The sequence below is a fragment of the Vanrija pseudolonga genome, chromosome 6 (assembly GCF_020906515.1).
Source record: "Vanrija pseudolonga chromosome 6, complete sequence".
Lineage (NCBI taxonomy): Eukaryota > Fungi > Basidiomycota > Tremellomycetes > Trichosporonales > Trichosporonaceae > Vanrija > Vanrija pseudolonga.
The window spans coordinates 1336742-1364612 of NC_085854.1; the positions used below are offsets into that span (position 1 = coordinate 1336742).

At 61.8% G+C, this 27871-nt stretch overlaps 14 protein-coding genes and 1 non-coding gene across 15 annotated transcripts; 10 read left to right on the top strand and 5 right to left on the bottom strand.

Annotated features, from left to right (window-relative positions):
* The first annotated feature begins 135 nt into the window (after positions 1–135).
* Positions 136–928, top strand: YPL225W (Protein PBDC1). Its single transcript, XM_062774823.1, has 2 exons — positions 136–297; positions 384–928. Exons 1-2 carry the CDS (start codon positions 222–224, stop codon positions 782–784), a joined length of 477 nt encoding a protein of 158 aa, XP_062630807.1. The 5' UTR covers positions 136–221; the 3' UTR covers positions 785–928.
* An 87-nt stretch (positions 929–1015) lies between these two features.
* Positions 1016–2392, bottom strand: SPAC688.09 (putative mitochondrial carrier). The gene is made up of 3 exons (XM_062774824.1): positions 2197–2392; positions 2100–2151; positions 1016–2053 (listed from the first exon to the last, which is right to left on the bottom strand). The coding sequence occupies exons 1-3, from the start codon at positions 2310–2312 to the stop codon at positions 1097–1099; spliced, it is 1125 nt and encodes a 374-aa protein (XP_062630808.1). The 5' UTR covers positions 2313–2392; the 3' UTR covers positions 1016–1096.
* A 183-nt stretch (positions 2393–2575) lies between these two features.
* On the top strand, positions 2576–3737 carry POLR3H (DNA-directed RNA polymerase III subunit RPC8). Its single transcript, XM_062774825.1, has 7 exons — positions 2576–2676; positions 2721–2794; positions 2840–2968; positions 2998–3074; positions 3115–3178; positions 3213–3301; positions 3346–3737. Exons 1-7 carry the CDS (start codon positions 2653–2655, stop codon positions 3648–3650), a joined length of 762 nt encoding a protein of 253 aa, XP_062630809.1. The 5' UTR covers positions 2576–2652; the 3' UTR covers positions 3651–3737.
* Positions 3738–4752: 1015 nt separating this feature from the next.
* On the top strand, positions 4753–6012 carry GSTF1 (Glutathione S-transferase). Its single transcript, XM_062774826.1, has 5 exons — positions 4753–4910; positions 4961–5141; positions 5209–5356; positions 5538–5703; positions 5775–6012. The coding sequence occupies exons 1-5, from the start codon at positions 4875–4877 to the stop codon at positions 5883–5885; spliced, it is 642 nt and encodes a 213-aa protein (XP_062630810.1). The 5' UTR covers positions 4753–4874; the 3' UTR covers positions 5886–6012.
* Positions 6013–6425: 413 nt separating this feature from the next.
* Ide (Insulin-degrading enzyme) lies at positions 6426–7265 on the top strand (the record flags this gene model as incomplete). The annotated part of the gene is made up of 3 exons (XM_062774827.1): positions 6426–6658; positions 6739–6769; positions 6816–7265. 3 exons carry the CDS (start codon positions 6426–6428, stop codon positions 7263–7265), a joined length of 714 nt encoding a protein of 237 aa, XP_062630811.1.
* Positions 7266–10213: 2948 nt separating this feature from the next.
* LOC62_06G008297 (uncharacterized protein) lies at positions 10214–11123 on the top strand (the record flags this gene model as incomplete). Its single annotated transcript, XM_062774828.1, has 2 exons — positions 10214–10534; positions 10581–11123. 2 exons carry the CDS (start codon positions 10214–10216, stop codon positions 11121–11123), a joined length of 864 nt encoding a protein of 287 aa, XP_062630812.1.
* A 407-nt stretch (positions 11124–11530) lies between these two features.
* LOC62_06G008298 lies at positions 11531–11615 on the top strand. The gene is given in 2 exon segments: positions 11531–11567; positions 11579–11615. It is a non-coding gene; the product is annotated as a tRNA-Gln (tRNA).
* Positions 11616–12508: 893 nt separating this feature from the next.
* Positions 12509–13992, bottom strand: LOC62_06G008299 (uncharacterized protein). Its single transcript, XM_062774829.1, has 3 exons — positions 13186–13992; positions 12919–13152; positions 12509–12884 (listed from the first exon to the last, which is right to left on the bottom strand). Exons 1-3 carry the CDS (start codon positions 13852–13854, stop codon positions 12687–12689), a joined length of 1101 nt encoding a protein of 366 aa, XP_062630813.1. The 5' UTR covers positions 13855–13992; the 3' UTR covers positions 12509–12686.
* Positions 13993–15057: 1065 nt separating this feature from the next.
* nse4 (Non-structural maintenance of chromosome0 element 4) lies at positions 15058–16348 on the bottom strand (the record flags this gene model as incomplete). The annotated part of the gene is made up of 6 exons (XM_062774830.1): positions 16145–16348; positions 16026–16106; positions 15851–15977; positions 15638–15814; positions 15275–15600; positions 15058–15239 (listed from the first exon to the last, which is right to left on the bottom strand). The coding sequence occupies exons 1-6, from the start codon at positions 16332–16334 to the stop codon at positions 15058–15060; spliced, it is 1083 nt and encodes a 360-aa protein (XP_062630814.1). The 5' UTR covers positions 16335–16348.
* Positions 16349–16634: 286 nt separating this feature from the next.
* Positions 16635–20506, top strand: Cdk20 (Cyclin-dependent kinase 20). Its single transcript, XM_062774831.1, has 5 exons — positions 16635–16697; positions 16750–17386; positions 17423–17741; positions 18116–19648; positions 19701–20506. Exons 1-4 carry the CDS (start codon positions 16646–16648, stop codon positions 18401–18403), a joined length of 1296 nt encoding a protein of 431 aa, XP_062630815.1. The 5' UTR covers positions 16635–16645; the 3' UTR covers positions 18404–19648; positions 19701–20506.
* On the bottom strand, positions 17422–20506 carry SPAC6G10.03c (putative cardiolipin-specific deacylase, mitochondrial). The gene is made up of 3 exons (XM_062774832.1): positions 19701–20506; positions 19110–19648; positions 17422–19046 (listed from the first exon to the last, which is right to left on the bottom strand). Exons 1-3 carry the CDS (start codon positions 20252–20254, stop codon positions 18565–18567), a joined length of 1575 nt encoding a protein of 524 aa, XP_062630816.1. The 5' UTR covers positions 20255–20506; the 3' UTR covers positions 17422–18564.
* A 710-nt stretch (positions 20507–21216) lies between these two features.
* ADK1 (Adenylate kinase) lies at positions 21217–22627 on the top strand. Its single transcript, XM_062774833.1, has 5 exons — positions 21217–21258; positions 21349–21408; positions 21597–21717; positions 21771–22160; positions 22208–22627. The coding sequence occupies exons 2-5, from the start codon at positions 21352–21354 to the stop codon at positions 22435–22437; spliced, it is 798 nt and encodes a 265-aa protein (XP_062630817.1). The 5' UTR covers positions 21217–21258; positions 21349–21351; the 3' UTR covers positions 22438–22627.
* A 634-nt stretch (positions 22628–23261) lies between these two features.
* LOC62_06G008304 (uncharacterized protein) lies at positions 23262–25021 on the bottom strand. The gene is made up of 3 exons (XM_062774834.1): positions 24588–25021; positions 24173–24508; positions 23262–24120 (listed from the first exon to the last, which is right to left on the bottom strand). The coding sequence occupies exons 1-3, from the start codon at positions 24916–24918 to the stop codon at positions 23309–23311; spliced, it is 1479 nt and encodes a 492-aa protein (XP_062630818.1). The 5' UTR covers positions 24919–25021; the 3' UTR covers positions 23262–23308.
* A 226-nt stretch (positions 25022–25247) lies between these two features.
* EXOSC8 (Exosome complex component RRP43) lies at positions 25248–26677 on the top strand. Its single transcript, XM_062774835.1, has 5 exons — positions 25248–25473; positions 25517–25636; positions 25859–26107; positions 26161–26281; positions 26337–26677. The coding sequence occupies exons 1-5, from the start codon at positions 25287–25289 to the stop codon at positions 26551–26553; spliced, it is 894 nt and encodes a 297-aa protein (XP_062630819.1). The 5' UTR covers positions 25248–25286; the 3' UTR covers positions 26554–26677.
* Positions 26678–26811: 134 nt separating this feature from the next.
* Positions 26812–27792, top strand: ERG2 (C-8 sterol isomerase). The gene is made up of 3 exons (XM_062774836.1): positions 26812–26956; positions 26995–27239; positions 27377–27792. The coding sequence occupies exons 1-3, from the start codon at positions 26849–26851 to the stop codon at positions 27729–27731; spliced, it is 708 nt and encodes a 235-aa protein (XP_062630820.1). The 5' UTR covers positions 26812–26848; the 3' UTR covers positions 27732–27792.
* Positions 27793–27871: the final 79 nt, after the last annotated feature.

The following is a 27871-nucleotide window of genomic DNA, read 5'->3' on the forward strand; positions in this document are numbered from 1 at the left end:
TTGAGGATGTAGCTTAAGTGTGTGGGCCAAACAGTGGCCACGTGAAACGCCGTCATTTTCTGTTTCATCTCGCACAATCCAGCGCTGTCGAGGTGGTCGAGGTCAAGGATGAGATTGAGCGACTCCACTGCATATAATACACACACAGCAGCAGCAACAAGGTGAGCCCCAGCACTAGCATACCCACACCCATATACCCGCTCACGCACCCGCGCAGCACCATGTCGGCTATCACCAACATCAACGAGTTTGACCCCAACAAGGCGGACAATGCCGAGGAGATTGAGATGCAGTGGTGTGAGTACAGCTGGCGCCGTCAGGCGACTGCTGGCCCGCGTCGGCGCGGCCTCCCTACCCCTCCGGGCTCCAGCTAATCCCCGCAGCCGTCAAGACGGTCGAGCACATGGAGGCGTACGAGAACCTGATCACGTCGACCGACCCCAAGACGCTCAAGCTCAGCTCGGACGACGACGCGATCCACGCCGACCTGCTGGCCAAGTTCCCCGAGTTCCGCGACCACGCCAACCTGCGCAACCTGGACGAGAACTGGCTCAAGTCCAAGGAGGGCAAGGAGCGCTGGCGCGAGTGGCTCGCCAGCTACGAGCAGAGCATCCCCGACTACAACTTTGGCACCATGCTCCGCCAGCACTCGGACCAGCTGTACTCTGAGCACAACGCCATTCTTGTTCTGCGCGCGCAGTTTGTCGCGATCGAGATTGCGCGTAACCGCGCCGGACTCAACGAGAAGGTTTACCACGAGGCGCAGGCTGCCAAGAAGGCCTAGGCTGCGCGTCTGGTCGAACTGGCCAGCCACCGCTGGCGGGGTGCGCTGAGCACACGCGGCGCCCGAGGCCCGAGGCCTCTGCGCCCCGCCCTATAGTTTGTATTCCCATTGCACGCATCGAATGCACACACAACATGGTCGTGATCGTCGTGAAGAAGGACGATGTTTGTTTGTGGCGCAATAAGAGGAACAGGCGTGGCGCAATGCTTCCCAACACTAACCCCGTCCGAATTCTCTGAGATAGTAATACATAGAGTGGAGGATGATGAGTACACATGTGTCTATCAATGCAGTGTCTTCGTCAAGATGGAGCTACGACCCCAGGCGCGCGGCCACGAGCTCGTAGATGAGGAACATGCACGCGGCGTTGGGCACGACGCGGAACATGTGCGCCGTCAGACCGCCGTACAGGCTCGCGACGCCCTCCTCCTTGATGACAAGCTTGAGCGTCTGCAGGAGCCCAGTGTACTTTTGCACGCCGTTGACTGCCGGCTGTCGCAAGCGCGTGCGCACCACCTCGTGCGGGTACGTGATGAGCGAGGCGACGGCCTTGGCGCCGCCCGACGCGCCGACAATCGACCCAACGTACCCCAGCAGGCTCTGCTTGCTGTCCTCGAGATCAACCGCGCGCGTGCGCCCGATCCGCTTGAACCGCTCGTACAGCGTCCACTGGATCACGCCCTCCGACACGCCGAGGTAGCTTGCCGACAGGCCGCGGTACAGCCCGCGGATGCCCTCGTTCTTGATAATGTCGGCTGTCATCTTGAGCGCCTGGTGCGACTCGGCCTTGCCCGCGCCCGCGGCCTTGGCAGACAGCTGCAGCCGCGTCTTGACGACCCAGATGGGGTTGGTGCCGGTGGAAGTCATGACGCCGGCAATGGCCGCCGCGCCGAGGTGGACCAAGGGCGAGTCCTCGGCCGTCTGGCCCTCCTTTTCTGTCGGCGCGTTCGGGAACGTCTTGGCGAGGAACGCCTTCGACGTAGGGTAGAAGTAGAAGTTGATGGCGCGCGCCGGGATGATGCCGACAAGCGACGGCCCAAGACCCTTGTACAGCGCGCGCCAGCCCTCTTCCACCTGTATCCGCCGGATGAGGTACATTGTGTCGACAAACTGCCACAACGAGCCCGAGATGCCCCCGCGATGGGGCACCTTTTTCGCCACCATCTCGGCCTCGTGCCGCATCACCGCGGCCGATCCGTTGCCATTCACGATGGGGGTCGGGACAGCGCGGGGTTTGGGCTCCTTGAACAGGTCGGACTGGAGGCGAGTCTGGGTCGGGTCAGCGGGGGTCATCGGTGTGGAGACATCGGCTTACCTTGACGACATCAAACGGAGACGTGACGATCGCGCCAGCCATACCGCCGAGGCTGAGGTGTGAGCTTTCGTCTTGGTTCGCGGCCACCATAGCTCACCTCCCGGCGACCGAATGCTGCCATCCGACGAGCTGCTTCTTGGCCTTGGGCGGGGGTGGCGGGATGAGTTTTGACGACGACGCCACAGGGGATGCCTGCACGGGGGTCGCAGACATGTCGGGGAGGAGAGGGGGGTGCTAGCCGTGCAAGGGGGCTATGCGGTGCGCGTTTCCGTGTTGTTGCGGTTGTTATTCACAGTTCACAAACAGAAATGAACATTTCTCGCCGACATCGCAGAAATCTCAAGCCGGCAGATCGGCACGGCACGTGGGAATTTTACACGTGTGTTTAAATTTCGACTGTATCACCTGTCTGCAAGTGGAGGCAAGTTTGAATTGTTAGTGCTGCTCGTGGTTACTGCTGCCATCTTCTTGCGTCACAACAATCACTTGCACCACTCGCCCTCTCGCTCTCGGGCACCCAATGGCCAGATAGCACGAGGCGGGGGAGTATATCATGTTCAATCTCATCGCCGTGCGGGTGAGTTGGCGTGCCAGCTTAGCCGCAGCAGCTCACACACGCAGGACACGGTCCCCGTCGCACCTAAAACCTTTGGCATCGACCCAGCGATCACCATCCAGGATGCGCTCAACAAGAAGTGGGTAGAGTCTGGAGAGTGGGGAGTTGGGCTGACCTGGGACAGATTTGCCAACCGCCTGATCCCGGAGCGCGGCCTCGCGCTCTCAGTCTTTGACATCCTCACGGCCGAGGACGGCAGCGTGACCTGGGGCAATGGACAGATGTTCTACAAGGGTGGGAAGGAGATTGGGGGGTGAATGCTGACCGTCCAGTCTCTTTCAGGATAATCCTCTTTGCACCGTTCGTCGGAGAGGTCATCTTAGGCAAGGTGCACTCGACGACGCCAGAGTACATCAGGGGTAGGTGGCGTGACGCAGGCACGAAGTGCTCACCTGCCAGTGTCCCTTGGCTTCTTCCAGGACGTCTACATCCCACCAACATTGCTCCCTCCTGGATCGGCATAGTGAGTTGTGCCTCGAGGCCCCGCTGACCCCCAGCGACGACAATGAGAAGAGATTCTTCTGGTACCCTGGCGACGACGCAAACCAGATGGACGAGGCGCAGCTCCTGAACACGATCAAGGCTGGTGCGTGCTACTCAGCAGCCTCTGACAATGCTGACGCCTGCCAGAACGCTTCTACTACGACCCCGGAGAGCCGATCCGCTTCCGTGTCGACTCGATCGAGTGGCACGAGAACGAGCCTGGACCACCACAGGCGCGCAAGGAGCCCGAGGAGGGCGCCGAGGCGCCCGCTGAGGACGACAAGGGCGCGTACGAGCGCGCGGGTTACCGCATTATTGCGGCCGTCGCCGAGCAGGGCCTTGGCCTCGTCAGTTGGTGGGGCGAGAACGAGGCTGGTGGAGAGGAGGAGGGGTCAGAGGAGGTTGTCGAGGCTGTGGCCGCCGAGTACGAACTCATCGACGAGAAGGCGTAGGGTGGGCGAGGCGATATGCGTGCTGCGCCCCTAGAGGCTGGTGATGATACCAGCGTGTGACACTAGAAATGCATACTGTAATCAGAGTGGTGCGGGGTGTGGCTCCTGGAGATGTGGCTCCTGGAGCTAGGGTGGGTTTGGAGTCGCCGTATTGATCAGGCCGAAGGGGATCGTAGCGTGATCGCTCAGCAACGAGAGCGCCAAGCGCTGTCGCGGGGTCCGAGATCTCGCTGCTTGCTCAGATTCCTGTCGTTGCTGGCCCTGTTGGAAGGTCGTTTGGCCCACGGATTGATAACATGCCGACAAGCGAGCTTGTGGCATTGCTGGGCGCGGGGAGAGCCGTAGCTCGGGATGGATGCGCGCGGGGCGTCGGCCTCGTGCCCCGCCTGCCACTGTGTGCTGCATGTGCTGCCTACAGTGCCACGCGCTGATCCCCAGCGCTGACAGTACACAGAGGTACAGATGACTGCGATCAACAACACGCGCGCGCACCAGGCGCCGGCGTTTCGGCAACTGACTGTCTCAAAGGCACCGCCTTGTGCGGGGTGCTCCAAATTGATCCACAGACTGATAATGCCGCGGGTACCGCGTGGATACAGCGTTAGCCCTTGTTGTCGTCGGCAACATCCAGGCTGGGGGGACTCTGCGGCTATCCCCGTCGTCGGTGACTGAGAGTACCCACTGGTTTGTAAGATACGTCTGTGCCTGGCGCGGCATACCGTATTGCATGGAAATCCCGCCTCTATGTACGCGCGCTGCGCGCGCGCGTGTGCTACACGCTCGGCTGCAGCGTCGCCAGGAGGCCCAGGAGCCAGCGGTTGTGCCGCCCCCGCAGCAGCAATGTTAGTCATCTTCGCCCACGTCTAGACGAATGCCACTGGCTGGCGGGGCCGGCCCAGTGCCGACGGAATGTGACTACTCCTTCAGGGATGTAAGTTATCCGGAAGTCGGAGGTTGAGCGCCGTTGCGGCGCGCAGCCAGGCCGCCAGCGCGCGTCTGATTTAGAACGTGCACCCTGTGACGACATTGGCTGCTGCTGCAGCTGCTGCAGATGCACGACGACGACGACTTGCCTCGCTGGCTCGTAGCCGCTGTCCCGTCTCGCAACTTAAAGGCGGCCCTCACAACCTCTCTTGTTGCATTCATCTTCCCCAACCAAGCTAGTTCTTCTCACCCCCTTCTCAACCACCACCACCCACCACCCACCACAACAACCACCCCACAATGCCCTACACTCTCCACGGAGCCGTAGCCTCGACCGTAAGTCCTCCTCCTCCACGCCTAGCCACGCCCGCTCACACCCCACCTAGTGCACCCGCCGTGTCCTCACGTCGGCCCTCCAGATCGGCGCCGACATCAAGGTCGACGAGGTCGAGTTCACCAAGATCTACACCCCCGAGTGGACCGCCCACCAGCCCTTCAACCAGATGCCTTACCTCTCGGACGACAGCACCGGCTTCGAGACCTTCGAGTCGCGCGCCATGGCCAAGTGTGAGTCGCTCGCTCGCTGCCTGTGACTGTGCGAGGAGGTCCTTTGACTGACCCGTGGCTTCCCCAGACATTGCCCTCAAGGAGAAGTCGGACCTCATCCCCTCGACCAACGACATTGACGCCTACGCCAAGTTCGAGCAGGCCTGCTCGATCGAGCAGTCCAACTTTGACCCCTTCGCCTCGGGCCTCGCTGCCGAGCTTGTCTTCGGCCCTGCGTGAGTGTCCATGCCAGTGCGGGGCGACGATCTGCACAGCCGCGTGCCATGGCCGTGCAGCTGTACGCACCTACAGGCCCCTGCCTTGTGCGCCACCCCGTGTACCACGTTCGGCTACGCTACCGCTACTGCCAAGCCCCGCGTGCTTCCTACCACAGTCGTTCCCCGCTCACACACACAGCCGCGGCGCCCCCACCGACCAGAAGCGTGTCGAGACCCTCACCGCTACCCTCGCCAAGAAGCTCCAGGGCTACGAGCGCATCCTCGAGAAGCAGCGCTACCTCGCCGGCGACAAGCTCACCCTTGCCGACATCTTCCACCTTCCCTACGGCAAGATGGCTGTTGACGTGAGTGGTGATTTGGCAGGGCGGAAACTCCCCAGGCTATCTTGCCGTGTGCACCGCTGACACCCGTCTAGCTCGGCCGCGCTCCCGGTCTCGTTGACGGCTCCCTCCCCAACGTCACCCGTTGGTGGAAGGAGATCACTGCCCTCCCCGCCTGGGAGAAGGCCAACAACTGGGCCAAGTAAGGTGCCCAGCGGTACCGGTGCCCTGTGGAGTGCTCCCTCGCATTCTGCGGCTTAAAAAGTGGACCCTTGTGGCCTTGGAAGAACCAACAACAGTGATGAGAGCGAAGATGTGACAATGTGAACCAGATTGGTTGAGTGCGAGGCAAGCTAGTTCTACCCACAACTGCCACGCCACAAACGCTCTGGCCTCGGATCCGTCCCTCCGAGACACCACAACTGATCTCACTTCCCTCCAAGTTACTACCAGCTGAGAGACCAGCGCCTGCTGATATAACCGGAGCCATGCAGACCAGCCACGACCAGCTAATTTTACCCCGCATCAACATCTAGCGCACGGGACCACGCGGTGCACCTTCGTCAGAAGGTCTGTGCGCACTTGTTCTTCCCTGGTGGCACAAGCACTGGTACACACAATCGCAGCCGCCATGTGTCTCCGCACCATCTTCCCGATGACGCTTCGTGTCGAGATCGTCGCGGGCATATATAAAGGCTGAGAGGGTGTATTGTCTTTCCCCCGCCACAACAAACGAACAACCAACCATGACGCTCGACATATTCCCCCCACCCCCAACGTACCCGCTGGCGACGACCGACCCAGTCGAGCTCAAGCTTCCTCCCACCGAGACTCGGCCCCACCGCTACTTTACCCTTCCGAATGGTCTCCAGGCCATCGTTGTGTCTGATCCCACCACGGACAAAGCGGCGGCATGTGTCTTCCTCGCTGTAGGCTGGATGGAGGACCCCGACGACTTGCCGGGCTGTGCACACTTTGTGTGAGTGGATGCCGCCATTCCATGCTTCACCACCGACTCAGCCTACATGTGTGGTTGGTTCATGGCGCTAACATCCGCAGTGAGCACCTCATGTGCATGTCGTCGAAGAACGTAAGCACCAACTCCAGCAGGGTGGGTCATCGCTGACCATACACAGTTCCCCGGCGAGGGCGCATACGAGGCCTACCTCCAGGAGCATGGTGGCGACCGCAACGCTGGCACAAGCTTGGGTACAACCAACTACCACTTCGAGGTTTCGAGTGACGCGCTCGAGGGGGCACTTGAGCGCATGGCAGACCTCTACATCAACCCTCTCTTCCCTCCGGGCCTGGCCGAGAGGGAGACCAATGCAGTGGACCTGGAGTTTAAGGGCACTGTGCTAAGTCAATATATGGTGAGCTCTCAGGTTTGCCGCCCGAGACTAGCTGACGACGGTAGAGGGTGTTCCATCTCCAACTGTCTTTGGCCAAGAACCACCCCTTTGGCAAGTTTGGTTGCGGAAACCACCAGACTCTGTGGGAGGACCCAGTTGCCGCGGGCCGTAACCCTCGCGACGAGATTGCAGCATGGTGGAAGAAGCAGTACTGCCCTCGCCGAAGCGCTTTAACCGCCGTCGGGCGGGAGGATCTTGACACGCTTACAGCGTGGGTTGAGACGTCCTTTGGCAAGATGGAGGTAACGACCGAAGGGCTCGAGCCCTCTGGCCCGCACGGGGTTCGTATCGTCTACGATAATCACCCTTATGGGCCAGAGGCACAGGGTCTGGCATTGTTCGTCAAACCTATCAAAGACGATCGCGAAATGGAGATCCAGTTCATCGTGCCCGATGTTGACCATTTACATGAGATCAAGGTGGGTCGTTGGCCACACTGCTGTGCTGACACCCAAGCCGTTCGAGGTCCTCCTCGAGTTACTCGCGTCCTCAAGCAAAGGGAGCCTCGAGGCGTACTTCAAACAGAGGGGGTGGGCCCTCTGTGTCCAAAGGTACATCCTTAGCGGCACTACTGGGTTCAAGTCTGTTCACCTTTTCATCGAGGACCTCACACCGAGCGGACTCGAGGCGTGGCGCGAAGTTGTGGGCGCTGTGTACGCATATCTCGATGTCCTGCGCGAAGGGTTTGAAGGCATCTCGTCATACTTTGACGAACTTCGCTCGCTCAAAAACATCGATTATCGGTTTGCCGAGCCGTCCCGCGCAAGGTATTATGTCCTTCAGACTGCTTCCAGGATACTGGCGCCAGTTCCCCGAGCTGAGATTCTGTCGTCGAGTCGACTGTACGGCGATTATGACGAGAAGGTGCTGCGCCTGGCTCTCGACCAACTCGTCCCCTCACGCGCGAACGTTTTCATCAGTAGTCAAAAGCTGCCTGACGACGTTCTTGGCGCTTTTGACGAGGTCGAGCACTACTATGGCACAGAGTTCCTACGGGTCAAACTCGACCAGACGCTCCTGTCAGGGCCGTATAAGCCCATTCCCGAACTCGCTCTGCCCCAGCCCAATCCCTACATCCCTGCACGGTTCGATGTGCCCGAGAGTGATGTACAACAGTGGCCGACGCTTGTGACCCACTCCGACATTTCCGCCGTGTGGCACAAGGCCGACGGCACGTTTAAGCTCGCCAAGAGTAAAGTCTGCATCAAGCTCAAGTCCCCTGTCCTTAATTCGTCACTTCGGCACCAGGTCCTAGCGGAGACTCTGATTGAACTCTGGAGGTATGACGTCTCAGAGGACAGATACCAGGCGTCGGCGGCGGGGTTGTACGTCTCTCTGGGAGCCGACGGCAACACCATCGTTCTGTCCATTCACGGATACACCGATCAGCTTCCTCGCCTTGCAACGACGTTGCTGTCGAAACTGGCATCGTCTCAAATTGAAAGTGAAGCGGCATTCAAACTTGTCGTGGACCAACTTCGGCTGCAGTGGAAGAACACCTCTCTCGACCGGCCTGTGGTTCAGGTCCATCGTGATCTATACCCTTACTTGGTCACCGAGAGAACATGGAGGCCGCATGAACTCCTCGCGGAGCTTGACTGTGAGTGAGGCCACATGTCCAGGTGCTAAACCCATCAGATGTGACCCCGTCCGATATCCACGCGTTCAGACGGCAGCTGCTCGAGCGGGTTCACATCGAAACACTCGCCCATGGCAGCATCACACGCGAGAGCGCCATCGATCTGGATAACAGTATCCAACGTGTTCTTGGATCCCGTGCCCTGTCGCCCGCTGAGAGGGGTGCAGTACCGCTCGCTCTCGCTGTACCCCAAGGCAAGTGCCACTCCTGGTCGTGCTAACTCTCGCAGGCTCAGAGTTTGTGTGGCAAGTACCGCTCCCCAAGGAAGCCGACCAAGTCAGCGTTGTCCAATACAACCTCAACCTTGGCTCCACCTCTGCCGAGCCCACAACGCGCGCCCTCGCCCTACTCCTCAACCAGATCGCCAAGGCGCATACGTTTAATGTGCTGCGCACCGAGCAGCAGTTAGGTTATGTTGTGGGCTCATCTGTTGATACTGCCGGGCCTGTTGCGCGGTTCAGTATCATCCTCGAGACCAAGCATGACCCGGTCCATGTTGAGAACCGCATTGAAGATTTTCTGGACGCCACTCTCCTGGGTATCATTGAGGCGTTGTCGCCAGAGGCGTTTGCACAAAACGTCAAGGCCGCGAGGGAAAAGCTCCTCGAGACGCCCAAGAAGCTCGTGGAGGAGACCAACCGAGACTGGAGACGTATCGAGAGGGCAACCTACGACTTTGATCGTTCGGAAGTCAATGCGGTAACGTTGGCCCAGATCACCAAGGACGAGTTTGTGGCCTTTTACAAGGAGGGAGTGCACACCTCCTCGACCACACGTCGCAAGGTGTCGATCCACGTGCGCCGCCAGAACCTGCCGCCGAGCGACGCAGCGTTCCGCCCTGAGACCAAGTTGATCGACGACATTGTTGCGTTCAAGCTCGGTCTGCCTCGTGTCGCGGTCGCGGTGACGCTTGACTCGATTGCGCGGGCTCGTGGCAGCGGTCAGGATGGTTTGTAATTGTGTCGATGATGGGTAATGGTCATTGTGTCGATGATGGATGATGATCATTCAAGAACAATGGCGATGTGGTGGGGTGAAGATGTGGGGGCGATGGTCGAGCTAAACAAGGAGGTGCGCCAGAGTGATCCATCACACCGGCTTATCACTGCCAGACAATGGGGATGTTGTGGTGCGAATTGGTTCGCGTGGCGGTCCAAACAACAAAGGGATCTCCACTGGAGCGGTCCATCACTGCCACTTTCCTCACAACCGCTTACAGGAGGTACTCAGCCCTTACCCGGGTGATGCTTCAAACAAGGATATCCACTCGAGTGGCCCATCACACCTGTTGACAAAAGGCGCTCAGCAGCGGTGAGCACACTTCGCCCCGCAGATGGCGATCAAGTATGCGCGGCACGCCTCGGATTCACTATTTACCTTCTACAATCCCTCCCTCGTCCCACTCTCACTCCCAATCCAACTCTCATCCACTCGATCCCCCAGCCACATACTCACAGCCTCACGCGCCCAACAGCCAGCCAGCATGTCCACGACCCCAACCCTCACCACCACGCTCTCCGTGATCAGGCTGCATTGCATTACGGACGCCGCCTCGGCCTCCCGCGGCGCCATCAACGACTACAACGACTGGCTCGCAGTGGTCAGCAACCTCCCCATGGACCCCGCGAGCCCCTTTACCCTGCCCCCGTGCCCGATGGAAATCGTCGCCGACCACCTTTTCGCGATCGAGGCGCGGCACCTTGCCGTCCGCCTCACACAGGTCCGCGCGACCCTGATGGACCTCCGCCTCGCAGACCTCATGGCGTACCACAAGCAGGCTGGCACCGTCCTCGGCGCGCAAGAGGTACGTGGACAATACTGCAAGTTTGCGTTGCTGACACCTTTCACAGCTCTACTACGACCTGCTGACCCCGCCTATTGGCCACGCCCAAGCCCGCCTCGACGGCATGAAGCGCAGCACCATCGTCCAGATCATCGCCGAGAGCCAGGCCAAGTCTGTCTACTGGACCGTGGGCCAGGTCATGCTGTTCATCGGCGCCAGGTGGGCGTGGGACCTCGACGCCAACGCAGGTAGCATGGGCCCCAACCTGCGTGAGTTGCCCAACCCTCTCCGCCAGAAGGACGTTGTTTCCGAGTGGGACGACGCCAAGGCCCGCTACATCTATGAGCTCGCGCGATACTATGACGGCGAGTACCTCACCTACCAGCCCCCGTGCAAGGTGTGCCGCGCGTCCCGCATCCCGTTCCCGCTACAGCACCCAATCTTCTCCGTTCCCAAGTGCGTCACCTGTGTGTGCAGCAAGAAGTCGTGCAACAAGTCTTTCCTCCTCGGTGCTGCTGTCGTATCACCTCTGGTCAAGATGGAGGCGATGGTCAAGTTGGAGGTGATGGAGCCGGAGCCCGAAATCGAAGTCAAGGTGGAGAGGGAGTAAGACGGGTAGTGATGGTAGATGCTTGGTTCAATGCATAGCGAGTGCAGGTCGCGTGAAGAGCACACCTAGTATCGGAGAAGCAGCCCACACAATGCATTGCCCCCAGGCGCATACGCTGCACTGAGCCTGGGATGCTGGGGGGCAAGGTTGAAGGTGGCAGGTGGGCGTGAGGAAAGTGAAAGTGGCGCCACATTGCCCCTCCCATCCAGCCGACTTTTGTCGATGTACGTGTCCCCCGGCCTCCCAAGGCAAATGAAGCACTTGGAATAGATCAATTGCAGTAGACAAGGGGTAGGTACCAGGTCTCAGGGGCCCACGATGAGGAAAATGACATTTATCGTATTTTCTTGAGCTTTCTGCCTCCCTCGCTGCCGCCAACCCTCGCCGACCACCTCTACATCGTCAAAGGTCCTATCGGAAAGTGGAAAATCCGCTCGATTTTGACAGTGATTGATTTCGAGAGACCTGGGTTCGAACCCCAGTGGGCCCTGACGTTTTGGAGGTCGTTGGAGGGAAAGCTCGTCCCCGGCCTTTGTTCCTCGATTTTTCGGCCACTCCTATTCTTTGTCACATGACGATATCGGTAAATATTATGCCGATCTGTAGCTATGTATATGGTAGAGCTAGCATGGCTAAATGTACACATGGAGAGAGAATGTTGAGGAGTGATAGCAGAAACTGTTCACCAGCAGGATGGGATGACACTTCCGCCTCGTTGCAACACCTCGACTATGCACAAGCCTGCATTCCTTTGGCATCTGGTGGGCTGGTCGGGAACAGCGCGGGGCTTTGAGCTTCCTCCAACGGCGAAGAGGAGGGAGATTATCACCATCACCGACTCTGGTACGTCTTTCTCTTGAACGTTTGTCGGAAGAGATGTCGTCGTCCTCGCTAAGACCCCTATGCTGGTGGTTCAGTACTATGCGCAGGACTTTTCTTTGTGTCTGCCTCGTGGACGACGAGACTCAGTCATGTAATACACTTGACTGTATGAACCGTGTCCCCCGCAACTTGCTTCTCTCGACGCCACTTAATGACGAAGTGGAAAGAGTCCGACCTTTCCATCAGCGCCGGGCACTTCAAGCGTCACCCTGACGCCTCGGCGCGTGCTGAAGCGGTGGGGGCAATGTCTAAGGATGCCAAGAGGCTTGCCTTTCAGCGAGGTGTACAAAGGGTATGCCTAGTCGCTGGCCTTTCTAGACCCAAGGAGTTGGGAGCGTCAAGAGCTGCAGCAACCTGGGTGCCACTCGAGGTTGTCGCGTCACACATGTTGACCGCATCCTCGAGCCCCCTGTGTACTGCACCCGCCTCAATTTATCATGCCAATGAGCGTCATCCATTCAACTCAACGTTGCCAGTGCCAGACCACGGCCGCCGAGCCACAGCTCCTGCTAGACTGATGCATAACAACAGGACGACCAGATACAAATGGAACGAAGGGGAACTGATTCCAAGACCAAAATGAACCGAAACTGGGGACTAGAGACAGAGGGGCGCGCATAGGCCGGGTATCATCATGCCGAGTGACGATTGTTCGTCGCGGACCTCGCACCTCGGCTTCGCTTACGCCAGGTTCTCGAGTGCCACTCTAGCCTGCCACTTGCCAAAGCGCCGGTTGGCGCGGAGGAAGACGGGCAGGAGGGGGAAGAGCGCGAGGGCGATCGGGAACAGTGCGACGAGCGCAATGAAGCTCGGCAGCACGACAAGCGGCTTGATGAGGAGGAAATACGAGAGGGCCGAGTACGAGTAATAGTCAGAGAGCTGGTGTCAGCGGGGTCCAGGGTAGCAAACTCACCATTGCCCACGAGAGTTTGAGGAAGCCGGCGTCATCGCCATCACGGTGGAAGATCGGCCGGCGGGGCACGCGCCCCACGCCATGGAAGTACGCCTGCATGCGCAGCTCGACACGTGCGGCCCAGCGGGCGAGCACGAGCGTGAGCCACCAGAAGACCGCGCCGATCGGCAGCGTGATAAGCAGCGCGGTTCCGACCAGCGTGCCGACGAGTAGGGGCGGCCAGAGGGCGAGTGCCTGGGGTCAGCGGCACCAGGCGGAGTAACTCACCCAGGGGAAGTTGATGACAAGCGTGTGGAAGAGGGCTTTCCACGCGGCGGACTGGCCCACCGGGCGCCAGTATCGCCTCCACGCCGAGGCGCGCGGCGCGCCGAGCATCACCTCGTCGTCGCCGTACAGCACGGCACCCCACGCCGAGGGGGGGGAGTAGGGCGGCTGCGCCGCGCGGGGGATGAGCGGGGTCGTCTCGTCGACGAACAGGTCTGAGCCGGAGCGCACCGAGCGGCGGGGCGAGATGGCGGGTCGCACCGCACCAGAGACAGTCGCGGCGCGCGGGCGGTCCCCGAACGGCGCGTACGCTGGCGGCGCTTCGTTCTCCGGCGCCTTGCTCGGGTCGACTAGGAACAGCGAGCCGTCGCTCGCGAGGACGTATACCGGCGCCGCGGGCGAGGGATGGTGCGGGGTCAAGGGAGAGGGCGACGACGGGGACGCGGCGTTCATCGTCAGGTGGAGGTTGAGGCTGTTTGGCGCGGGGTGAGGAGGGGGGCTGGTGCTCGTGCTCGTGCTGCTGGCGGGGCAGCAGCTGTGGATGTGGGGAAGCGAGTGGGAGCGCGTGGTGGTGGCGGGGGGTGTGATGTGCGCGGTGGGAGGGGGCTGCGCGCCGCCGCTGGTGATGTCGGGGGCGACGACGTCCTCGGGGGCGCTGGCGTCTGTGCCCATTGTGAAGGTGCCGATCGGGGCGTGCACTGCCGTCGTCGTCGTCGTGCAGTCTAGTATTATCTCGTCGCTGCTGGGGGAGAGGTGCACGCAGACATGATGTTGCTGCCTGCTGCCTGCTGCTCGTGTGCTTGTAAAGAGAGGCGAATGCGAGCTAGTGGTTGAAAGTGCGGCATGTGGTGGTCGACTTTGGTTCGCCTGCGTCATTCAAACCGCAGCAAGCAGCCGCGGCGATAACACAAATCCACGGCATTTTACCCCGCATCACGCGCCGCATTGTTGATCTCGACGAGTTGAGCATCTCGACTTTGTCAACACTCTGTCCACCCACCCACAATGGTAAGCTGGTCTCCTGTAGCGCAGCTCACCCCAGTCCGTCACATTACATACGACCCTCGGCGATCTCAAGGTATGCGTGCTTCTTGCTGCGGCGCCGGTGCACGCCCGCCCGCTCGCTCGCTGACGCTGCCTCCCAGATCGAAGTCTTCTGCGAGGCCGTCCCCCGCACGGCGGAAAATTTCCTCGCGCTCGCCGCGTCGGGATACTACGACAACACGCTGTTCCACCGTAACATCAAGGGCTTCATGGCGCAGACTGGCGACCCGACGGGCACGGGCAAGGGCGGGCAGAGTATCTGGGGGGCGCCGTTTGGGGACGAGGTCCGGCAGACGCTCAAGGTGGGTTGAGGCGAGGTGAACGGCGAGGGGCGAGCGCAGCGAGCCGCGAGTCGCGAACTGCACCGATGGCATGGATGGGCAGAAGCCTGGCGGGCCTTGCTGTGGCCTGGTTACCAAGCACCGCGCCCCGGTGCCAAGCTCTCACCCGATCACACCGCGTACTCACACCCCAGTTCAACACCCGCGGCATCGTCGCCATGGCCAACGCCGGCCCCGGCACCAACAAGTCGCAGTTCTTCATCACGTACGCCAAGCAGCCGTCCCTCGACGGCAAGTACACCATCTTTGGGCGCGTCATCGACGGACAGGATTCGACGCTCGACCTGATTGAGAAGCTGCCCGTCAACGAGAAGAACCGCCCGACGAAAGAGTGCCGTATCGAGCGGATAACCATCCACGCCAACCCCATCGCCGAGGCACAAAAGTAGACACAGAGACACCCCTGTAGCACACATGTAATACATAGACACGGCTCGATTAGTACGCCACACTGGCTCTACTACCATGCTGCCCGCCCCCGCTGGCTCAACTAGTACGCCGTCCACCGCCCCGACGCCCCCTGTGTCTGCAGCGCCTCGCGGTTGGGGATGATCGAGTCCTTGATCTTGAACACCTCGATAGCGTCCTCCCACGTGGCCATGTCGAGCTCAATCACCGCCTGGTTGCTTGCCTCGCTGTGGTCCGTGTCGTCCCCGGGCGGGTCACGAGCGCCTGGGCGTCAGCGCGGTCACCTCGAGCCCACTCACGAGCAATGATCTCGCCATCATTCTTCACCTCAATCTCTAGACGCTGCTCCTTGGCCAGGAAGCTCGCGTAAAACACATTCTCGACCGTCTGCGAAAAGCTGTTGGGGTTGATGACGAAGCGGAAAAAGTTGATGCCCTCGCGATCGGGGTCCACCTCGTTGAGCGCATTCGCGACCGTACGCACATTAGCTGTGGTGATGTCTTTTGGTGCTGGACCGTTACGCTGGGTCTGGATCTCCTCTGGGCGCGTCTCTGCCGCCAACGCCTGCCGTGGGGCGCGTTTCGTCGCCGGCCGCTTCTTGTGCTCGACGCTCAGCGGGCCATACCTGACTGTCAGCTGTGCCCAGTACGACGCCAGCTTACATGAACTCGATGCCCGGCACGCGGCGGTAGAGCTTGGCCGCCATCCAGCCAATCTTCTCCCAGTCGCCCAGCCTTCCTCGCCGAGCGCGATCGCGATTGCGCTGACGCTGGTCCTCGTCGTCGTCATCGTCGAGGTCTTCAACCTCGGGGCGGTTGAGGCCGAGTTGGAGCTGTACACTGAGCGGTTAGCCCTGCCGTTGGCGATGTACCCACCGAGTGAGGTACAAGTCGACGTCGAATGCCGAGCTGCTCAGCTTCATGCGCCGTGCAAGCGTGGCTGCCGTCTCGGCAGTCGTTGCCATAAGGCGCGCGTCTGCACTCGCGAGCGTCGTGTCCTTGACTAGACGGCGTTAGCCCTGCCGGCCGTCGCTCCCCCGCGCCCACGCACCATTCTTGAACAGCTTGGACGACTCGCCGATCACGCGGCTCAGGTCGGCAACCTTGGTGTTCTCAATGTTCGCCTTGAGGTCTAGAGCGTCAGCCGGCGCCACCTTGCCAAACACCCACCATCAGCCGTGTGCTGCAGGTCGCGGTATCCCTGCGCCATGCGCTCGACTTCCTCTGGATCCTGGCGCGCAAACACGTCGTCGCCGAGCGTCTTGCGGCGGCGCTTGCGCGTGCCGTTCATCGTCGCCGACTGGGTCTGTGTCTGCGTCTCGGCCTCGTGCCTGCGGCGTGATGGGCCTGCTTCGGACATGGTGGTGGTGGTGGTGTGGGGGAAGGTGTGTGTGTGAGAGCTCAAATGCGACAATGTTGGTTGTTGTCGTTGTGCGCGTCGGCGCGCGGCTCGCAAGCTAACGCGACTCAGGGTCGCACCCACGCGACCACCACGTGCTCATTCCCTTATCACCCAGGTCCCAATTTGGTCCCGCAGTAATCTCGTTCCTGGCGTGTACCCGCGCGCGTCACTGTGAACGTCGGTCGTCCGTGGCGGGGGAGCCACAAAAACAACCTATATAACCCCCAACGACGCGATCCAAACCTTGTCTTTTCATCGACAACACACCAATGGCGTCCCCGTCAATACTGGCACGCGAGAACCTCAAGGTGCTGGCAAAGGGTACGCTGTCGCTGGCGGGTGCTGGGGGTCGCGTACAAGCTCACCAGACCAGGCGTCCAGGCCGTAGTGGTGCTCGTGCCGGCGGCAGAGCCGCAAGACCCCGCAGCGACGCCGAGAGAGCGCGCTGCCGCCCGCTCGGTGCTCAAGCTCGTCCTGGGGCCGGAGAACGGCGTCTCGGCCTCCCTGCGACCACACAACCCTGTCAAGGAGGTCGCCGCGCTGCGCAAGGCTGACCATGCCAACGTGGGTAGCTTGCCCACGGCTCCACTCACCCGCTGCCAGATCATCAAGCTCCTCGACTACAGCTACGACCGCAAGGCACTAGAGCACATCATCACGCTGCCATTACAGGCGCTGCGGCTGACCGAGGTGCTGACCGCCTCGTTTGCCGCCGACGAGCGGGCGTACGCGGCGGGCTCGCAGCCGCCACAGGCACGAGTATCTCTCTCCCTCTTTGTACGGACCGCACAGGGACTGCTCTCGGCGCTGGCGCACCTCCACGCCCAGGGCATCTCACATCGCGACGTCAAGCCCGCAAACATTATGCTCTCGTGGGGTGGCGAGCCTGTTCTCAAGGACTTTGGCACCGCATGGGACGAGGCGGGCGCGGGCGACGACATCGACCCGGACGAGCAGGGCGGCGGCAAGACGGCCAAGGGCAAGCCCAAGACGACGGCCGTCGGCACGGGGTAAGAAGTGGCCCTCGGTGGCGAGCTGACCCGCAGCCCATACCGCGCCCCAGAGCTGCTGTTCGGCCCAAACGACTACGACCCGCGCGCGCTCGACCTGTGGGGCGCGGGCGCCACGCTCGCCGAGTTCTTCCGCCAGACAGGCCCGTACCCCGTCGAGCCGGACAGCGGGCCGGACAGCTCGGACGAGGAGCTCGGTGCCGCCGTGGCTGCCGTTGCAGCGCTCAAGATCGGGCGCCGGCCCAGCCCGACGGACAACGAGCGCACACCGCTGTTCAATGCGGCCTACGGCGACCTCGGGCTCGCGGGCAGCATATTCCGCATCCTGGGCACGCCGACAAAGGATTCGTGGCCTGTGAGTTGGTTGTGGAACGAGGCGGACGTGGGCTGTAGAGTGTTGCTTTGTGCCATCTCGTCCGGCTGCGGCGTGCATGCCGCCAGCTGCGGTGGCTGAGGAACGCCTTGTCGTGGCACCTTTGTTGCGGCAGACCCAGGGCAGCGTGGCATGGCATGTTGGTGCCAAAGTTCCATGAGTGGAACTTTACAGCGCCTTGCTTGTTTAGAATCTTAATCTGGAAGTGCTCTGGCGGTGGCTGCCAGGCACTGCGGCGCAGTGTTGTCGTGTTTTCTTTCTCCAGCCATGGCTGGTGGCCCCAGGCACGCGATCTGGTGGCCGACGTTACGTCGCAAGCGTGCCGCGGCGTGGCGCCAGCTGACCCCGCCGCTCAGACCTTTGACTCGCTGCCCGACGCGCACAAGATGTTCTTTGACGAGCGCCCCGCCGTGCCTCTTGCGTCGGTGCTCCCCGGCCTCAACGAGGAAGAAGAGGGAGATGCCAGGGCAGACGTGGTGCGCGTGCTTGGCGGCTTGGTCCGCCTCGAGGCCGCCGAGCGGACAAGTGCGGCCGACGCGCTGGCGCTGTTGGAGCGCACCTCCCTCAGCCCACATGCCCAGGATAAGGCGGCTGCGGCTTTCATCGACTCGTTGCTCGATGCCGAGGCCGTCAAGTTTGCCTAGCCGCCGGCGTGTACTCATGTGTGTTACCACTGCGCATTATATTTAGTCGAGCCAACGCTCATGATGCATGACAAGGCAACAATAATAGTACAAATCATCATATCTAGTCGTATCTAATCTGCAGTCCCGATACGGAAACTCAAAACTCAAAAACACCAACTCTACTTTGCCGGTGTGTACTCGTACGAGCGAGGGGCGGTGCGGATGGCACGGTCAATGATACCGTTCGTGACCTCGGGGTTGTCGAGGTAGAGGTGGTGGCCGGCCTGGGGCACGACGTGGAACGAGCCAGCGGCGTTGCCGGCCTTCTCGAGCACCTTGACGGCGTCGCGGCCGCCGTCGAGGTCCATCCAGTCATTGTCACCGTAGAGGAACGACACGGGGATCTTGAGCTTGTCGACGCGGTCGATCAGAGGAAGGCGGGCGTATGCTCCAGGCTTGAGGATGTGCGAGATGCAGAACTCGCCCGAGCCCTTGAGCGTGCTCGTGCCGTAGATGTACGAGTGGAGGTCGCGCACGTCGTCGGCCGACTGGGACGCGAAACGGCGCGACGAGTACTTGCCGACGAGCATCGGGCCCCATGGTCCAATGCCGCGGAGGACGCTGAAAGGCGACAGGCCCTTGTCCCAGCCCCAGAGGAACACTGATCGGATCAGCGACCTGGAGGTGGATTGCGCGGGTTCAGGAGGAGGGGGGGAAGGCGTACTCTTTGTAGCTCCGCGGCGGAATGCCGAGTTCTCGCGCTCCTGCTGCCACTGCTTGGCCTCGCCGTGTGCGTCCTCGCCCGTGACGGCGGCCTCGAGCGCCTCGGGGTTGCCGGCGATGCCCTCGTCGACGTTGTCGGCGTCCTCCTGCGCCGGCTTGGCCTTGGTGGCGGGTGCGGGTCCGGGCGAGCCGTTAAGGTTGAGCTCGCCGCGGGGGATACCGACGGGCGAGACAAGAATGAGCGAGCTCACGCGCTCGGGGTAGCGGAGGGCGTATGCCGTCGCGAGGTAGCCACCGAGCGAGTGGCCCACGAGGACCATCTTCTCGAGGCCGACCGAGGCGCGCCACGACTCGAGCGACGAGAGGAAGAAGTGCTCAGCACGGGCGACGCGCTGCTCGACGGGAGCGTTGGAGGGAGCGGCAAGGAGCGCGGGGTTCGGGCGCGACGACAGGCCCATTCCGAGCCAGTCGAGGAAGAAGGTGCGGCGGCCAGTGGCGGCGGCAGAGCGGGCGATGGGGTCCCAGTTACGGAAGAAGAATCTGGGCCAAAAGTTAGCGTCTGTGACTGTAACGCGCGGCTACCACTACTTACCCCTGGGCCGCGGCGTAGCCGTGGAGGACGACGACAGCCTCCTTCGAGTCGGCATTGTCCTGGCGACTGATCTCGAGCGTGTTGATGTAGTCCTGGTGGTTCTTGTGGCAGTGCTTCTTGTGGTGGTGGTGATGGTGGCTGCTGGTGCCCGACTTGAGCGACGAGGCGCGCGAGTCGGGGTTGGTGTCTGGGACGGTGGGTGCCAGCGCAGGGTCCGGGGTGGGGATGAAGACGTTGCGGACGGTCGCGGCGAACCCAGTGCTGGGGTCGATGGGCGGCACAAACGGCTTCTCGTCCGTCTGGGGGTGGCTGCCCGACCAGGAGAACCACGACTTGGACGGCTCTGGCGGCGCAGGCGTGTAGTAGCTCAGGCGGCGGAGCATGCGGTCCTCGGCGATCCTAGCGTCGCGGTAGCCCGACGAGGCCCACCATGCCGCGAGCGACGAGCGAAAGTCGGTGGGGATCTCGCGCGCCGCGGGCGTGTGTGATGGGGAAGGCACGCGCGTCGGCGGCTCGGAGAAGCTGGCCGTGGCAGTAGCGGTAGTGGTGGCCATTGTGTCGTTGTAGTAGAGAGAGGGAGAGGAAGAGGTATAGGCGACGGCGGCGGCGGCGCTGCTGTAAATAGTTGGTTGGGGGGAGGTGGAGGGAGGTGGAGGCTGGAGGACGATTACGAGGCGGCGGCTTGGGCGGCTCGAGTTGTTGATTGTGCGGGCGACCAGGCGCCAAGGTGAGGCAAACAGACTTGTTAGGGGGGCGAGGAGACTGAGCTCTGCCCGTAAAGGTGTTAGTGGGTGTGATGCTTTGCTTGAGGGTGGGTGAGAATGGCTCAAACGCGATTGTCTGTCGTGTTTTTATGGGCGGGAGTGCGGGGTGGGTCCAATTTCATGACCGACGGTCAAGAAACGGCTGTAGGAGGGCTGTGCCTTCGGCCTCGCTGCCACCACCAAGGCTCGCCGGCCGGTCGGTCGTCACCGCCGCGTGCGTCGTTTAACACCGTCTGGCACCCAAACAGTGTCGTCATCGCTCGGCACAGATGCACATCAATCGTCCCCTCCCTCGACAACAGAGCGGGACGGTGACAACTGGCATTTTCTTTCTTGCCCTCTTGCTCCTCGGTGCCTCGGCCCCGGCCCGTCACTTGCTGACACGGCATCCCCGAGCTCACAGCCCTCCACTTGATCTGCGTCATTCTGCGTGGAAACCACGCGACGTGACTTCCTTCACGTGATTGTTGTCCGGGGATATCCCTCATCTCCGTGCCACCTTGGCCCCCACTACCCCGTGCAGTGTTTCTTTTTCCTCGACACGGACGGAATAGGATTTGACGGGTTTTGATCCCGCCGTTTATGCCGTGCGCGCGTTCCGGTGCGGCTGGCTGGCTGGCTGGGGTGACACTGTGTCACCCACCAGGCGTGCGCCCCCCCCGACAGCCACCACCGAATCAATCTGACCGCCAGCCGCACTCGTCGTCGGGTTATTGGCCTCGCGACCTAGCCATTTAACAACCGCCTTCCTCGTCGCTTTTAAAAACCCCAACAAAATCCACCACTCCTCCTTCGTGAGTATACCAGCTGGCGCAAAGTCTCCTTGTAGGCATCCGCAGCCCCCTCAACGCATTTTGCAGCATCCCCGCTCACGCATACTGCAGACAATGGCCAACGACAAGTCTTCTTCCGAGCTCGAGTACCTCAAGGGCCTCCTCACCCAGGTCAGTTGAAAGTGCGGCCGAACATCGCCGAAGTGATCGTCGCGGCGAAGACGCGTGTTGTGGTCGCGAGCAAGGCGACCAGACTGCGTAGAGCGACGGGCGTGAAGGTTGCGAACGCCCGCGGTGCCATGCTTGCGTCTTCCCTCCCCCCTACCCCCTCCCCCGAATAGCAGCTAACCCCCCTACAGCTCCAGACCAAGATCTCGGAGCTCGAGAAGGGTGCCAACGCCGCCGTCAACGACGCCGTCAACTCGATCGTTGGCCAGAAGGAGTCGCCCAAGCTCATCCTCATTGGCCCCCCTGGTGCCGGTACGTCGAGCTGCCGCAGCTCCCAGCAGCAGCAGACACTAACGCCCACGCAGGCAAGGGCACTCAGGCTCCCGCCATCTCGGAGAAGTACTGCGTCTGCCACCTCGCGACCGGTGACATGCTCCGCTCGCAGGTCCAGCGCCAGACTGAGCTCGGCAAGGCTGCCAAGAAGATCATGGACGCCGGTGGCCTCGTCTCGGACGACATCATGGTCAACATGATCAAGTCTGAGCTCGAGAACAACAAGGAGTGCGCCAACGGCTTCATCCTCGACGGCTTCCCCCGTACCGTTCCTCAGGCTGAGAAGCTCGACGGCATGCTCACTGCCAAGGGCAAGAAGATTGACCACGCCATTGAGCTCAAGATCCCCGACGCGCTCCTCATCTCGCGTATCACTGGCCGTCTCATCCACCCCGCCTCGGGCCGCTCGTACCACCGCGAGTGTGAGTAGAAGTCGGCGTCTCTTCCGAGCTGTGCTGATAGCCCCCAGTCAACCCCCCCAAGAAGGCCATGACCGACGACATCACCGGCGAGCCCCTTATCCAGCGTTCCGACGACAACGCCGAGACGCTCCAGAAGCGTCTCAAGACGTACCACCAGCAGACTGGCCCCGTCGTCGACTACTACCGCAAGACGGGTGTCTGGTCCCCCGTCGACGCTGCCCAGTCGCCCAAGCTCGTCTGGGGCTCGATCTCGGCCATCCTCGAGGGCAAGAAGTAAGCTTGCTCGCGAGTAGTGTGCTCCGCAGCGACAATGCATTCCGGCAGAGCCGGTCTCTCTCGCCCCTGCTTGGTCCCATCTTGTCTCCCCGACACCCCATTACCTACCCTACCATACCAAAACCAGATGAGCCAGTGAGGGCGATATAGCAGAAACTGCATGCATCATGCATAGGAACCTAGCGTCCCGACGAGAGGGCCCCCGCTTAGAGCTCTAGCCGGCGTCGCGTTACACACACATGCACACTGATCGGCGGTGTCGGTACGAGCGAGTGTTGGGGCAGGGCAGATGACGCTTTTGGTTGTCGGACGCGCGGACGGCTATTTGCCAGACGCCAAGTGTCCGAGGCGATCCGATAAATCCCTACAGCCTGGGAGAGTGGGGGGTTGTGCCTGGTAAAGTGTATACGACGCTGCACGGGGCCATTACAGCAGCCACCACCACGACGCTCTAATCTCTCCCGTCTTGTAATGATTGACCGGGTCGGCAGTAATCATTAACCATCGGCTCGTCGACCGAAATCCGGCCAGGCAGGTCAACACGATCCGTGGACATGGCGTCTTGTCTGTGCGCTCCTCCTCACTCCCGATTCGCCCTGCGGGGCTACACGGGCGCGCCACACATCCGCACACGGGGCCACATCGCGTGATATCGTTCAATGCATACATGCGGGGGGTCCTACGGATATACGTGGCCCCGCGGCTCGAGTGTGGCTCGCAAGTGTAGTAGTAGTGTGGTGGTAATGGACAGATTATACAGTGGGATGGGGGTTGCGAGTGTGATTGTGTCATGAGTGGGTTTGAGCGCCCGGTGGGGAGGGGGGAGGGGGAAGGAGGAAGGGGTGGGGGATTGGAGAACGCAGGGGCCAGCACTACCCGAGCACGTCTTTGAGGATGATGGCCGGGTCCTCGTACTTCCAATGCAGGTTGTGCTTCTTCTCGCGCTTGCGGTCGGCCTCGGTACCGGCCGGCTCGTCGCCGCGGCCAGCCTTGTCAATCTTGAGCAGGCCCGTGTTGATGAGCGTGTTGGATACCGTCTCGGTGCGGCCCTGGCCTGCGGCCGCGCGCAGCGTCGCCGCAGCCTTGACTGGCGAAGTGGAGAGGGCGCCGGCAGCGGGAGGAACCGCGCCTGGCACCTTTTGGGGCGTGGTGGACGGCAGAGCGGCGGTCGTCGCGGCGGGAGTAACGAGCCCGACGAGCGCTGCAGCGCGGCGCTGGAGGTCGGTCGCACGGTCCTCCTTCACCACTGGCGGCGTCGCCGCCTCGACCTCGGAGATTGTGATCGACGACTCGAGCTTGTACAGCGTTGGCGAGGCTTGTGGGTGCAGGCTCGGCAGCATGTTGAAGAGGTACTGGAGTGTCTGAAGGGTAGGCGGAGGAAGATTGTCCGTGTCCTCGGCTGGCGGCTCGGGGGTATCGCCGTTGGCCTGGTGAGGCTGCTTGATGCCCTGCGGGACGTGGATCGTGTCGAATCCTGGGCGCTCACGACCAGTGAGGTGGACCACGCTGTGGAGCACGTCACCGAGGTGGGCGTTGAGGCCGACACCGAGGAACTCTCCAACCTCGCGCGCCGAATCAGCGGGCAGCTCAAGGTCATACGACTTTGCGACCTCGCCAAGGCGCATGGCGAGCTGGTTGGACGACGGCAAGAGGTGAGCAGACTCGGCCAGGGGAGGCTGCGTAGCTGGTGACGCTGTTAGTATTTTCTACCCACGCACTACCAACATCCGACTCACTCGACTGAAATGCCGACCACTGGCGCTTTCGATCTGGAGCCGGGTCGTAGTTGCCGTTGGCAACCGGGCCGTCTGTCTCGCCTTGCGCGTCCTCGTCCTCGTCGTGTGCCTTGATGGTCCGGCGCACGCGTCCACGCTCCTTGCCACCAAGGCCCATGACCCAGTGGTAGACGCGCTCCTTGGACTCGATGAACGACTCGTCCGAGTCAAAGTCGGGCGCGTCGAGACTGCCACGCCTGCGCTTGCGCATGTTGAGCTGGCTTGTTGGCTCGTGCGAGATCTGCGGCGACGATGCATTGTGCAGCAGGGAGTAGAGGAGCTGATTGTGCAGTGCGACTGTTGTCGTTAGTGCCTGATGTTGCTGTTGTCTGGCTGGAGGCACTGCAACGAGGCCGTTGTGCCACGCCACACTCACGGTTCTTGCCCTTTAGCCATCCGCGCACCAGCGCGGTCAGCTCGTCGCGTCCGACCTGTCCAAGCAGGTAGCCGTTGAGGGCTTTCCAGTAGGGGAGGCCAGCCTCGCCCAATGCATCGTGGAGTTGTTGTTTGATTTGATGGGTGTCGATTCGGTGAAAAGGCGGAAGGGAGGCAGTGGTTGTAGCAGGCGCGTTGGTCGCCCCGGAACCTGGCGCCGGCGTAGGCCGTGGCCCAGGGTGGTAGCTGGCTGGGGTCATGGCAATGGGGTTTGCCGAGGTGGATGCGTGCTGGGCGAGGGCGGACATGGTTGCGGGGACATGGTTTGACATGTACCGAGGCTTGGGTGGGGTCTTTGGATGCCTCTGGCGAGTCGAGGGAGGGTGGATGGGGTCGTCTTTGATGTCTAACGAGTCTTTGCAAGATGACTCTCTTGTGTCCAGGCTGCGAAATAATGGGCCAAGACGAGAATGGAGTGGCATCGAGCAAAGGGTCAGCGCACAGGGGGGCCACCACGCCGGGCGCGGGGTCAGAAAAGTGAAAATGGCGGGACTGGATAAGTGCCGGCACATGGAAGCCACGCGAAGTGACTTCAGTTGGCAGAAATGTTAAGCCAAGGTGCATTCACTGCACACCACGACCCGTCGAGTTCACACTTGTGAACAACAACAACACTGCGACAGCAACACCCACCACAAAAATGGCAACAGCAGCAGCGGTGGCCCAGCCCACCCCCGACGCGTCAACATCCGCAGCGGGAGGCGCCTCCGCCGCGGCAGTCTTCAAGCGCCTCCACCCAGAACAGTACCTCACCCGCTTCCTCAACGAGGGATACCGGCCCGACGGGCGGCGTATCGGCGCCTGGCGCGACGTGAGCGTGAACGTTGGTAAGTGGATGAAGTAGTCTGTTGTCCAGCCACTGACCCCCAGGCTCCATCGCGACGGCCAACGGCTCGGCCCTCGTCCGCATGGGCGAGACGACAATGGTGTGCGGCGTCAAGGCTGAGATTGCCGAGCCGACCGGCGCGGCGCCCAACGACGGGTTTGTGGGTGAGTAGTTGAGTGGCGAGGGTGGGGTGGGGCAGGTGGTGCGCGCTGCCGCGGCCTGCCTTTAACTCGTGCCCACCGGGGCGCCGGCAGTGTCCGAGCATACGCCAGACAAGCCTGTTATGAGCGCGACTCGCGAGCCTGCGCCTCGCGCACAGGCTGCCTGCTTCTTCTGCCCGTGTGCCCCGCCCAGCTGTGTGTACACTCCGCTCACATACGCGCCAGTGCCCAACATCGACCTGCCCGCGCTGTGCTCGCCACGTTTCAAGCCCGGCCCGCCGCCGGAAGAAGCGCAGACGTTCTCCAACTGGCTCAACGACCTCGTCGTGTCGTCACGGACACTGCCGCCGTCGTCGCTGGTCATTGCGCCCGGCAAGGCGGCGTGGGTGATCTACATTGATGTCGTGTGCATCAACTATGACGGAAACGCGTACGACGCGGCCGTGTTGGCTGTTATGGCTGCGCTGAAGAACAGTGAGTGGGGTGGCGGGTGGCGCTGTGGGGCCACTGTGACTTACACACCCCAGCCCGGTTGCCAAAGGCGACGTTCAACGAGGAGACATTGCAGACGACATGCGACGCGTCCGAGACGTACCCTCTGCCCCTGGGCCGCATCCCTCTCACGTGCTCGTTTGGCATCTTCCAGTCGTAAGTGGACGTGTGCGCTGCGACTCTTGACCACTGCTAACAAGCCCCCCCCCAGAACATATCTTCTCCCCGACCCTACCGCATTCGAAAGCGACCTGCTGCCAACGACCATGACGATTGCATTGGACGAGCGCGGACACGGCTGCGGAGTCCGTCACGAGGGCTTGGGCGGAATTTCCGGCCGGTCCGGGGCTGCCGTGCTCGACGAGGCATGGGAGGCAGCCGCGGCGCATGTGGGCGAGCTGCGAGCCATCCTCGATGCGCAGGGATGACGGAGAGTGACGCGCCGGGCATGACGATGCATCTCCGTGCGAGTGCCCTGTTCCATAGACGTAGACTAGGAGGAGATTGACTTGGCATTGCCGCTCAATGGCACGATGTATAAGTAGCCGTCAGTGTGGGGGCGGGCGGGCAGACGCGTGCGGAAGCAAAAAGTACGCGTCGATCGTTCGATGGGGGGAGTGAGTCGCCGACGGCGGTGGGTCAACAAGGAGGTTGCTTGTTTTTAAAGTCGCCTCTTGACTTTTAGCTGCCCCGTCTACCCGCCAGCAAGAGCAAAGCAGCAACATGTCGCAAAAGGGCTCCTGCACCACGTCGTGCGCGTCCAAGTGGGCGCTGTACGCGGCGATCCTGGCCGTGCTGTACGGTATCGGCTCGTACCTGCAGTCGATCAACGTGAGCCCGCCCTCCTTGGCCTGTCGCTAACGCCCCAGTCGTCGTTCTACCGCATGGACCCGGCAGGCCTGAACGACGTGTTCCAGGCCACGCTGGCGACTGCGCGCGCCGCGGGCCAGGACCAGAACGCGACGTTCCTCGTCGAGACGGTCATTGGCGGCATTGAGAAGCAGTACCCCGCCGTCCGGTTCCGCAACGACTTTACCGACAAGTCGCAGTGGATGTTTAACAATGCCGGCGGTGCCATGGGCTCGATGTTTATCATCCACGCGAGCATTACCGAGTGAGTGGGCGAGCTGGGCGTAGCTGTGCGCCGTAGGCGCGCAGCGGGGAGCAGCGGTTGGCGCGCGAGTGCAGTCGAGCTTGGCGCCGCCTCCCTCCTCTGGCCTCCCTGCCACGAACTAACCCACCCCTCCCCAGATACCTCATCATCTTCGGCACGGCGACGGGCACCGAGGGCCACACGGGCGTGCACACTGCCGACGACTACTTCCACATCCTGAAGGGGCAGCAGCTGGCATACTCGCCGGGAGCGCTCGTGGCAGAGGAGTACAACCAGGGCGACGTGCACTGGCTCCCCCGGGGCGAGGTGCAGCAGTACAGCATGCCCCGCGAGTCGTGGGCGCTCGAGTATGCGCAGGGCTGGATCCCGCTCATGCTGCCGTTCGGGTTCGCCGACGGCATCCTCTCGACGCTCGACGTGTGGACGCTGTACAAGACGGCGGTTATCACCGGCCGCCACATGATTGGTAACCTGCTCGCGGGCAAGATCTAGGGCGTGGCGTAGAGTAGAGCGCACAGCGCACGTAGATTGCATGAAGGACGCATGAGCATGGCGAGGGCGGCGGGAGGGGGAGGGGGAGGAAGGTGGCAGCCCAGGCTGTGGATGTTGCGTTTGTGTTCCTTCCGTCCGCC

What these genes read in the sequence shown, in the direction of transcription:
- Cdk20 (XM_062774831.1), top strand. Translation starts at nt 16,646, where the DNA reads ATGGCGTCCCCGTCAATACTGGCACGCGAGAACCTCAAGGTGCTGGCA. An exon ending in ACGACGGCCGTCGGCACGGG is followed by an intron (nt 17,387 to 17,422) that starts GTAAGAAGTGGC and finishes GCTGACCCGCAG; the next exon opens with CCCATACCGCGCCCCAGAGC. An exon ending in CGACAAAGGATTCGTGGCCT is followed by an intron (nt 17,742 to 18,115) that starts GTGAGTTGGTTG and finishes CCCGCCGCTCAG; the next exon opens with ACCTTTGACTCGCTGCCCGA.
- SPAC688.09 (XM_062774824.1), bottom strand. Translation starts at nt 2,312, where the DNA reads ATGTCTGCGACCCCCGTGCAGGCATCCCCTGTGGCGTCGTCGTCAAAA. An exon ending in CAGCATTCGGTCGCCGGGAG is followed by an intron (nt 2,152 to 2,196) that starts GTGAGCTATGGT and finishes CTCACACCTCAG; the next exon opens with CCTCGGCGGTATGGCTGGCG. An exon ending in CTCCGTTTGATGTCGTCAAG is followed by an intron (nt 2,054 to 2,099) that starts GTAAGCCGATGT and finishes GACCCGACCCAG; the next exon opens with ACTCGCCTCCAGTCCGACCT.
- LOC62_06G008304 (XM_062774834.1), bottom strand. Translation starts at nt 24,918, where the DNA reads ATGTCAAACCATGTCCCCGCAACCATGTCCGCCCTCGCCCAGCACGCA. An exon ending in ATGGCTAAAGGGCAAGAACC is followed by an intron (nt 24,509 to 24,587) that starts GTGAGTGTGGCG and finishes TAACGACAACAG; the next exon opens with TCGCACTGCACAATCAGCTC. An exon ending in GTGGTCGGCATTTCAGTCGA is followed by an intron (nt 24,121 to 24,172) that starts GTGAGTCGGATG and finishes CAGCGTCACCAG; the next exon opens with CTACGCAGCCTCCCCTGGCC.
- ADK1 (XM_062774833.1), top strand. Translation starts at nt 21,352, where the DNA reads ATGGCCAACGACAAGTCTTCTTCCGAGCTCGAGTACCTCAAGGGCCTC. An exon ending in CATTGGCCCCCCTGGTGCCG is followed by an intron (nt 21,718 to 21,770) that starts GTACGTCGAGCT and finishes ACGCCCACGCAG; the next exon opens with GCAAGGGCACTCAGGCTCCC. An exon ending in CCGCTCGTACCACCGCGAGT is followed by an intron (nt 22,161 to 22,207) that starts GTGAGTAGAAGT and finishes GATAGCCCCCAG; the next exon opens with TCAACCCCCCCAAGAAGGCC.
- SPAC6G10.03c (XM_062774832.1), bottom strand. Translation starts at nt 20,254, where the DNA reads ATGGCCACCACTACCGCTACTGCCACGGCCAGCTTCTCCGAGCCGCCG. An exon ending in GGCTACGCCGCGGCCCAGGG is followed by an intron (nt 19,649 to 19,700) that starts GTAAGTAGTGGT and finishes CTTTTGGCCCAG; the next exon opens with ATTCTTCTTCCGTAACTGGG. An exon ending in CCGCCGCGGAGCTACAAAGA is followed by an intron (nt 19,047 to 19,109) that starts GTACGCCTTCCC and finishes TGATCCGATCAG; the next exon opens with TGTTCCTCTGGGGCTGGGAC.
- ERG2 (XM_062774836.1), top strand. Translation starts at nt 26,849, where the DNA reads ATGTCGCAAAAGGGCTCCTGCACCACGTCGTGCGCGTCCAAGTGGGCG. An exon ending in CGTACCTGCAGTCGATCAAC is followed by an intron (nt 26,957 to 26,994) that starts GTGAGCCCGCCC and finishes CTAACGCCCCAG; the next exon opens with TCGTCGTTCTACCGCATGGA. An exon ending in ATCCACGCGAGCATTACCGA is followed by an intron (nt 27,240 to 27,376) that starts GTGAGTGGGCGA and finishes ACCCCTCCCCAG; the next exon opens with ATACCTCATCATCTTCGGCA.
- LOC62_06G008299 (XM_062774829.1), bottom strand. Translation starts at nt 13,854, where the DNA reads ATGGGCACAGACGCCAGCGCCCCCGAGGACGTCGTCGCCCCCGACATC. An exon ending in TTGTCATCAACTTCCCCTGG is followed by an intron (nt 13,153 to 13,185) that starts GTGAGTTACTCC and finishes CGCTGACCCCAG; the next exon opens with GCACTCGCCCTCTGGCCGCC. An exon ending in TCAAACTCTCGTGGGCAATG is followed by an intron (nt 12,885 to 12,918) that starts GTGAGTTTGCTA and finishes CGCTGACACCAG; the next exon opens with CTCTCTGACTATTACTCGTA.
- YPL225W (XM_062774823.1), top strand. Translation starts at nt 222, where the DNA reads ATGTCGGCTATCACCAACATCAACGAGTTTGACCCCAACAAGGCGGAC. An exon ending in GGAGATTGAGATGCAGTGGT is followed by an intron (nt 298 to 383) that starts GTGAGTACAGCT and finishes TAATCCCCGCAG; the next exon opens with CCGTCAAGACGGTCGAGCAC.
- GSTF1 (XM_062774826.1), top strand. Translation starts at nt 4,875, where the DNA reads ATGCCCTACACTCTCCACGGAGCCGTAGCCTCGACC. An exon ending in GTCGCGCGCCATGGCCAAGT is followed by an intron (nt 5,142 to 5,208) that starts GTGAGTCGCTCG and finishes TGGCTTCCCCAG; the next exon opens with ACATTGCCCTCAAGGAGAAG. An exon ending in GAGCTTGTCTTCGGCCCTGC is followed by an intron (nt 5,357 to 5,537) that starts GTGAGTGTCCAT and finishes TCACACACACAG; the next exon opens with CCGCGGCGCCCCCACCGACC.
- EXOSC8 (XM_062774835.1), top strand. Translation starts at nt 25,287, where the DNA reads ATGGCAACAGCAGCAGCGGTGGCCCAGCCCACCCCCGACGCGTCAACA. An exon ending in TATGGCTGCGCTGAAGAACA is followed by an intron (nt 26,108 to 26,160) that starts GTGAGTGGGGTG and finishes TACACACCCCAG; the next exon opens with CCCGGTTGCCAAAGGCGACG. An exon ending in TCGTTTGGCATCTTCCAGTC is followed by an intron (nt 26,282 to 26,336) that starts GTAAGTGGACGT and finishes GCCCCCCCCCAG; the next exon opens with AACATATCTTCTCCCCGACC.
- POLR3H (XM_062774825.1), top strand. Translation starts at nt 2,653, where the DNA reads ATGTTCAATCTCATCGCCGTGCGG. An exon ending in CAGGATGCGCTCAACAAGAA is followed by an intron (nt 2,795 to 2,839) that starts GTGGGTAGAGTC and finishes GACCTGGGACAG; the next exon opens with ATTTGCCAACCGCCTGATCC. An exon ending in CCTGAACACGATCAAGGCTG is followed by an intron (nt 3,302 to 3,345) that starts GTGCGTGCTACT and finishes GACGCCTGCCAG; the next exon opens with AACGCTTCTACTACGACCCC.